Source organism: Dermacentor albipictus, chromosome 3, assembly GCF_038994185.2.
Source record: "Dermacentor albipictus isolate Rhodes 1998 colony chromosome 3, USDA_Dalb.pri_finalv2, whole genome shotgun sequence".
NCBI lineage: Eukaryota > Metazoa > Arthropoda > Arachnida > Ixodida > Ixodidae > Dermacentor > Dermacentor albipictus.
This window is the reverse complement of record NC_091823.1, coordinates 125,758,823-125,767,919: the sequence shown is the minus strand read 5'-3', so window position 1 is coordinate 125,767,919 and position 9,097 is coordinate 125,758,823. Positions and strand designations below refer to the sequence as shown.

General features: G+C 43.5%; 1 protein-coding gene across 1 annotated transcript in view; it reads right to left on the bottom strand.

Annotated features, from left to right (window-relative positions):
- Positions 1 to 3,892: 3,892 nt before the first annotated feature.
- LOC135909440 (MAM and LDL-receptor class A domain-containing protein 1-like) overlaps positions 3,893 to 9,097 on the bottom strand; it is a 194,926-nt gene continuing 189,721 nt past the window's right edge. Inside the window, exon 65 of the mRNA XM_065441395.2 lies at positions 3,893 to 3,990. Within this exon, the coding sequence (XP_065297467.2) occupies positions 3,971 to 3,990 (20 nt within the window). The 3' untranslated portion in view covers positions 3,893 to 3,970. The remainder of the gene's footprint in view (positions 3,991 to 9,097) is intronic.

Sequence of the window (9,097 nt, the reverse complement as noted above, 5' to 3'; positions counted from 1 at the left end):
TTCATCTAAGCCCAGCTACCTCTGAACTATCGACCGTAAACAAGCAAAAGTAGCGAGCAGTACTCACTAATGCTTCACTCCAGTTATCCCATATAATTTTAGATCATTATGAATCATCGGCAAGCTCACTTCTCAATGTGGAAAATACCTTTGTTGACCAACTTATCCCGCATGAAGTACATTTGCTGAATGTTTTCGAAGAAAGAAAGGTGAACGCGTTAAGCAAAATAAAAAGTCGGAAACTGTTACGGGACAATGTCCCGGTGATAACTGATTCTACAAAAGGAAACTGTTCGGCAACTTCTGTAATCCCAATGCTCAAACATTGCCGAAGAAAACCAACCCGGATACCGCCATAGTTAAGCTTTCCCATGTTGCGCTTCTGCCTACGCAAGAAAGCGTACTTTCAAAAGGCCTCAATTTCTGTCCAGCCCCCAGGGGCTTCGACAAATTACAGTTAATGAAAGGCATCGAAAACTTCTCCCGAAACGTGAGACTCAACGAATACTTTCATGGCTGCGCTAGCAGCAAACAACACCACCCAGCTATACTGTACGCGACACACTGGACGCCTGCCCCGAAACGGGGCAAATGCCTAGACCTATATATGAAAGCTGTTTCTCACGACGTGCTCGACACCTACAAGACACGCACACCCTTCCAGAGAAATCTTTCCACTAGCGAATCCGATGCTCTTAGAAGACGAAGCACACGCGATGATATTCTTATTAAACCGGCGGACAAGGGAGGCTCGGGCATGATAATGACAAAAGAAAATCACATAAAATAAGTCGTAAGACAGTTATCTGACGGCACATTTTATAAAGAACTTCCCTGCGATCCTACAGACGAATTCCTTTCCATCATTAAGGACACCATAAAAGCATTGGTGAAGCAGCAGAAGATCGACGATAAAAGAGCACGCTCCTTGATGCCACTCAGTCCAATAGCCAGACGCTTTTACCTGCTGCCCAAGGAGGGAGGGAACAGAAAAGTAGAAGGCAGGGAGGTTAACCAGAATAACGTCTGGTTGGCTACCCTACACCGGGGAAATGGGAAAGGGGAAACAAAGATCACAGGGAGAGAGAGGAGGGAAGGAAAGAAGGAAATTGCCGTGAGTTCTCTGACGCGTGTGGTCTTACAGAAATTGCATTAAATGTCACAGATGGTCGCACAAACCCGTCGTCCTTAAGAAACACAAAAGCGCCTTCACCGCTTTATGGGCCGACGGGCGATGGGGGCGGTGTTCCAGCAGCACTTGCATAGAAAGTGGCCGAATGTCCAGTTTTTGGAAAGCTTTGAGAAGTTCTTGTCTCTCTGGGGCATATCTTGGACAGTGGCACAGCAGGTGGTCGATATTTTCTTCGGTGCCACAGACCTCGCATGCTGCGCTGTCAGTCATTCCAATTAATGTAGAGTATGCCTTTGTGAAGGCCACTCCTAACCAAAGGCGGCAAAGAAGCGCAGCTTCACGTCGAGGAAGTCCGAGTGGAGGTCGGAGCTGCAGGGAGGGGTTTAGTCGATGCAGTCTCTTAAGTCGTAAGTTTGGAGAGTTCCACTCGAAACATAAACCAAGTATTGCAGGTCATCCCATTGTATCCGGCATCAGAACAGTCACAGAAAACTTCACAGGTTACATAGACAGTTTAATCAAATTTATTCCAGCGACATGTTCTTCTTTCGTTAAGGATACTAATGCTTTTCTTAACAACACAATAGATCTAACTTTTCCTGAAAGCTCGCTTCTGGTGACGATGGATGCCACTTCCCTCGACACGAATATTCCCCATAGGGATGGCATTCATGCTGTCTTGAAATCCGATGAACACCTCCAGTGTAATAGCCCGATTGACAGCTCAACCCTCGAGGTTCTGCTGAAGTTAGTTGTCGAGTTTAACAACTTCGAATTTAATAATTCTCTTTATGTACAATTTAGTGGAACAACAATGGGAACAAAAATAGGCCCTAACTATGTAAATGCCTTTGTGGGAGCGCTCGAAGACGCCTTCCTTAAGAGTTGACGGCTAAAACTTACCTACTTTAAACGCTACATCGAAGATATATACTGTATTTGGATGCTTAGCGAAACAGAACTCTCACACTTCATTGCGGCATTCAACCAGGCACACCCCGCTATCAAATTCACACATCATTACTCACCGTCGTCTGTAGACTTCCTTGACGTCACGATTACTATTTCCGACGGACACCTAATCAAAAAACTCTACAAAAAGTCAACTGATTATCATCAATTTCTTGATTTTGAAAGCAGCCACGCGCGTCATTGCAAGACTGCGATTCCATATAGCCAGGCACAGCGCATTAAGCGCATATGTTCCAAGGATGACGTTTTTAATTCTTGTTGCCACGAAGTCAAAAAGAAACTTCTCAACCGCAAATATCCAGAAAAGATTATTGATGACGCGATACACCGAGTGGCAGGGCATGACCGGATGGACATTCTTAAGGCAGAAACAAGTCCAGTGGCCCCCAGTCGGCTAATATGATACTCATACATTCCGCGTCTAGCCCTAAGGTCTCAGACATACTCCACAAACACTACGACATTCTCACCCAAAGCGACAGGTTAAAGGCCGTTATTCCTGAGCCACCTCGTGTCGTGTATAGGCGTTCGAAAAACGTAGGTGACATACTAAAATCTTCGAAAATCGCCATTTCTAACGCGACCGGTTGCAGCCGCTGCAATAAACCACGTTGCAAAGTCTGCGCTCATATAACACCTACATTGAGTGCCACCAGCACAGCCAGCCAATTAATTTTCACAATTACAGGCAGTTTCAACTGTGATTCATGTAACGTAGTAACGTAGTACGAGTGCGCCATTTGCCACATGTAATACGTAGGCCAGACTGAAACAACTTTCAGGATCCGTTTCAACAACCACAGGTCGCATGCCAAATCCCAACCAAACCTACCACTCTCGAAACATGTTTTCATGCCGGGCCACTCATTTAACAATCTCAAAGTAACAATACTCGAATCTGGATTCCGCACCAGCCATGAACGCGAGCTTCGCGAATCTTACCTGATTCATAAATTTATGAAAACAAATGAGAATTTAACCTGTATAACTTTAAATTCTGCACAAATATACACTTTCCACGCAGTGTACATGTATGATTTCAACGTATTTTTTTTCTCAGGCGGCTTTTCTGACGTAGGTCGCTTGAAGCTGTACGCTTAACCCTTCAATGTTTAGATAATTCGCGGTTGAACTTCGAGAAGCCACGGGCTAAACCCCATGCCTTGGTACCTGCGTGTGTACGTCATGTTGTTTTTACTACACATAATCATGGTAACCACTGGCACTTACCTGAGAGTCATGTTTGTATATATTTTATCCTGACCACATCCTGCATTTCCTTTTTTTGTATTCCAGAATGCGTGTCATTTCATTGATAATCATTTATAATGCGCAATGATAATAATTTATGATGCACAGTGTAAGGTCTAGTCAGCGCAGATAGTGCGCCCTCTGCAAAGCTGGGTATGTGTTGTTGATGCATTACTGTACTCTGACGAACACTGGTCCATCAGCCGAAAACGTTTAGTAAATTAGTCTTCCAAGAAGTTTGTCGTCTCTCTTCTCCTGCATATGTTACGCCGGGTCCTGCGTGCGCAACTTCGAAAAAACCCCTTATATATATATATATTAGGTTGATGGCGCACTTACTGAAAAATCGATGCCCCTTATTTGCTAAGTTTATATATGTATATATATTCTGTGATTTCCCGTGGACATGGCAACCCTTCTTGTTTTGCCGTCTTTTTGCACTGCTATGGGCTTGTTAGCCTTTACATACACTGAACGGCACGCAGGAATTTGACAAGCATGTGAGCAAGCAATCGAGGAAAACGTGACCAACCTGTGATGAAACTTAATGACTTTATTTTTTTTTCCTTCAATGTCACCCACGTTGCTGTTTTTCCGGCTTCTATGATGCGGCGATTACCCTGATGTGGCTGTTTCTGAAAATGAGGGGAATAGTAAGTATGATATATCCTACGCTTGCCATAAAAATTGAGCTCCATTACCACTATGAGATTATTTTATACTAGCTTTGTCATGCATGTACATTCTTTGCCCATTCTACTTTAAATGCTTTTTTTACGTATATCAGTGCTGTATTCGCAAATAGTTTTTCCTCGGTGCAATGAAGAAACAGTCTACAGAAACATAATCTTGCTGCTACTTCTAATAATGGCAAAACCTATAATAACAAGGCTTGACTAGGCTTGAATCCTAAGACACTTAATAAAGCCTACAATAACCTTAAAAAGCTTATTCATAGCCTAAAACTGCAAGATCACCAGCGTAATGACTCAGCGGCTATGCGTTCTACTGCTGAGCACGTGGTCATGAGTAAGATTCTTGCCTCAGCGGCCTCATTCCAACGCCAAATTACAACTCTGATAAATAAACTTAAATGGCAGCCCTTCACAATAACATCGTGATTGAACGTTACAACTAATGAAGAAGACGTGTTTATTTATGCATGGTTCGTCAAGGTTTCAGACGCAGATAACTGAAAGACGCAATCATGAAGTCATTTGTCAACTAGGCGTTTCATTTTTCACGCGTCGGTGCTGTAGCCAAAGAAAATCTCAATAAAAAATACTGCGCCCTATAATTTATGACGTAGCATCTAAAGAGGAGTGGCTAAATGTCTTTTGGCCAAGTCAGGCGACGCTTCGTTAGTGCTATTCTCTTTCACTGGGAATAGAAATTTCTAGGTAGGAAAATTTTCTGAACGTGTTCCTTAATTATGCGTTATCAAGAGACAATTGAGCATAGCATATATAGTGCATCCATAGCCACCGCCTAGCTCAGTGGCTTTTGCGTTGAGCTATTGAGCTCGAGCTCACGGGTTTGATCCCAGTCGAAGCGGCCGAATTCGAAGGAGGCTGGATGGAAAAACAATCCTGCACCGTGTATTGAGTGCCCGCGCAAGAACCCTAGAGGGTACAAGGTAATCCAGGATCATTTGAGCAGCAGCCGCCCATCCTACGTCTCGCAGCAGCCACCGAAATATTGTTGCTACCCAGCGGTTTCACAGCAGCGCCAGTCATTACAGACATAAAGAAGAACGAGCCTGATTGGAGCACCTTTCTACCTCATGAATGCTTGCGTCGGCAGAGCGCCCATTCTTTTGTGTAAATGGTGAATGTCTGATTGGATTCGTTATGCGATGAATAGTTAGGGTAAATTCAACTTGTAAGTACCGTTTTTTTGTGTGCATAATAGGTTTATTCTTGAGTATGCGTGTTCCTTTGAATTTCTGGCTTTATTTTTTGTTAATGTGAACGAAGTTACTGTTCGGAATCAGTGCTCATGATATGAGCATTACTTCTTGTTCCGTCCAAGTAATGCACTGCTTCCCATCCACATACGTAAGCTTCGGCTTCTTAGAAGTTTCAGGCTCTTAATTGAAAAGTCAGTCTTCTGGGCTTTCATATTTCAGGTTGAATTATATCACTTACTTCACTGTAGTACTAAGAGGAAGCTTTAGCTGGAGGGCTCCTATCGTAATGCTAGAGAACGAAGACTTATTTTTCTCTCGTCAACCACTGCTCAAAATTTGAGGAGGTTTGTTGAATTTAAGAGAAAGAAAATTAATATCTAGTGATGTCAGGAAGCGTAATTTTGTTTAGGCACATACCTTTCCAACTTGCTATAAAAATTGCAAAACTGAGAAAAACTCGAATATCAAGCCAACAACTCGGTAACTCAACAATCAAAAACGAAATCACACTTCGTTAACCGGCACCTAAAAATACATATAAATATGACACAGTTGATAAATTACTCACCCCGATAAAAATAGCATGGTGTTAGTAGTACGAGTTTTCTGAATTTTTTGTAAGCATAGTAATAAATTTAGGTAAAGCTTCAATATTATATACATGAAATTTGTCCGCTTTAGAGAGTGTAACGAACGCTGTTTACAGAACTGCAATATTTATTAGTAAAGCGGAGTTACCGATTAGTAAAGTCCTGGTTCAATTTTATAAACGCAGTTTTTCCGAATTCTTTAAAACATGCACGTGTTTAACTAAAGTTCGTTTCCAAGAGCCATCCGAATTTATCTTGCTCTCTTAACAACAACAAATTTCATTTAAATAAGTCCAGCAGTTGTCTGAAATTGGGAAATTGGAGTTGGTCATGAACTAAACATTTGTTTCTTTTAAGGATCTGTTTGGCACTCGCCTCCATGCTCGAATAGAAGCCAAATTAGAGTATTCCCTTATTACGCTGCTTCTGAACTGATTTTTAATTCTAAAATAATGACGGGTACTACTCAGACAAAAAGGCGATCTTCGAGATTGGCTTTTAAATTACTACATAACATGCGAGAGGATGGTCGTCCTAAAAAATCTAAATACCGTATTTACAAACCCATAACTCTGCAATAAAGACAAGTGCCACCGCTATGTGAAGTGCCTCTAATGCGCTTCTAAAACCACCAAAATATCTTTGAAGTGTTACAAAATTTTTAAAAATTGCTATTTGCACACACTGAAATTCTAGTTCTTGAGCTGGATTATTCAAATGGGCAGACATTACTTGCACGAGACATCGAAATACGCATTCGACGAAATTGTGAAAACTGATTAAATAACTTCTTAATAATTAGTTTACGACACATATGGCAATTTGTGAATTGTAGCCGGTGAGTTTGGTAGCTATATCATCTTGGAATGAATTCATAGAATGACAGCAGTTAGGAGATATGTGCTATGAAACTCGCCGTGAAAATGGGCGGCTGTTCCGCTTCCTTTTTTTCATACCAGACGCTCTTTTATGCAATGAAGCACAAAACTAACGGGAACGCCTATGTATTTCTTTCTGTTGTAGCCAGGAAGGAAGAGCGAGACGGCGAGACGAGGAGTCACATGCGCACACATTTAATGGTCTCTTAGACGTGCTCTATCTCAAGAAGAAGAGCACGCGCTGCCAGATCACCAGCGACGCCTAGTCAATGGGAACTATGTCTACCCGCTTTCACTAGATGACAGCATGTACGTCTCCCCAACAGAGCAAGCGAACTTCGCTGCAGCAGACGACTTCACACACCTGCCACTTATAGTATGCATGTGGGAAGTGTCTTGACAACACGAACGGGTGTCTGCTACACCGTCACTCATACAAACGCTTTCTGCGTTGGTTTTAGCAGGGGAATTGCGAACTATTTGGGTCCTGCTCCTGCGTACAACACCAGTGTCGGTGTTAACCCAGTAAGACCGAGGCTCATCGACTGGGGCTTTTACTGTCGCTTTGCACTTGAGGTCTGTCAACAAGACGTCGTCTCCGTAGAATATCTCGGGGCAGTCGCGGACTCCGTGATGTCTGTCAAGTCTTTGTTTTGACGTTTCCGGTACTGTCCCTCAAACTCCCGAAGTCTCTCTTGATCCGGCAGTTGAGGTGTCAGTTGGTGGAACTAAGCTGACACTTGGTTCTTAGCCGACGACCCATCAGTAGTTCCGCAGGGCTATACCCTTTCTTCAAAAGAGTCGACCTGTTAGCTAGAAGCGTCAATTAAGGGTCTTCCGTCTTTGTCACAGAAGTCTTGATGATTTTTACGGCAGCCTCAGCAAGTCTATTGCTCTGAGAATAGTGAGGACTAGAGGTATGTGCTTGAAGGCGTAGTCCTGAGTTAAGAGTGAAAACTCAGTCGACGGAAACTGCGGCTGGTTGTCGGAAACCACTTCCTCAGGAATGCCGTGGCTTGCAACAAATGACTTGCGGTGGTTGACTACAGCTGCGGATGTAAGCTGCTCGAGCCGAACCAGTTCATGGTATCTTTAGTAATATTCTGTTGTTATCAACCGCCACTGGCTCTTATAGTGAAACAAGTCCATTGCAATGCGTTGCCAGGGTCTGTCTGGTAATTCGGAACTTTTTAGTGGCATTTTTCTTTTACTTGTTGTTTCGGTGTATTGCTGACATTGCTACACCAGGGAGATGACATAAGCTCCTATAGTGGGCCACCAGACAATCTCTGGCTCGGGCAAGTGTCTTTGTTATGCCGAAGTGTACTTCATGTAAGAGTCGTAGGACTTCGTTTTGGCAAAAGGCAGGGACGACAACCCGAGCAGCGTAGAGGAGTAAATCGTTCTCCAGAGTGAGCTGGTGTCGATGCTCGTAGAAGGGTTTTAGGTCCGCTGGTAAATCTCGCCTGGAGGGCCACTCTTCTTTCTTGCTCCACCGGGAAAGTTGTGCACAAACAGGGTCTGTTTGTTTGGATGCCTTTAACCATTGAAGGCAGTGCTCCTTTATGGAAAAATACGTTTCCAAAGAGCATACGAAAGCTTCCACGTTTTCGTCGAGCCCTGTGTCTTCTATTTTTTTTGGAGAGGTGCTCCGGAAGGCGCGTCTGCGGCCAGAAGGTCTTTGCCTGGAAGATACGCAATCTCGTATTGGTATCGCATCAGTCTCATCTTTAGCCTCTGTAATGTGGCTGTGAGGTCGTCAAGGCTCTTCGAAGCTCATCGGCCACTCGTTCGGCGACTAAAAGTTGAAGGCGTCTGGCGGTTCAATTACGAATGACGCCATGACCGCGAACGTTAAAGGGTCGCGTTGCTTGATTACCGAGATATGCATATATGGAGCAACTCACCAGCGTTTCGTTCCTGGCATTGTTCTTCGCACGGAGGAGGACTAGGAGCCGATGTCCCCTGCTGGAACCTGTTCTGACAGCATGTTGTAGCTAGGAAGGAGGAGCGAGACGGCCAGACGAGGACTCACATACGCACACGTTTGATGGTCTCTCATACGTGCTCTATCTCAAGAAGAAGAGCACGCGCTGTCAAATCACCGACCACGCGCAGCTACGGGGAACTATGTCTCCACGCTTTCGCTAGATGGCAGCATGTACAACCCTTTTTAGGTTTTGGAAAACAATATGTAGAAACAGATGTCATCCTGGAAATTCATTTCAAGTAGACACGCCTTGCAAACTCACCAGCTAGAATTCGTTAAGTTGCAATATGGGCAATAAAGAAATTAATAAACAATTAGCCAATTTTCGGTTAAAATTTGAATGTGTATTTCAATTTTCTGTGTAAGTAATGTCCA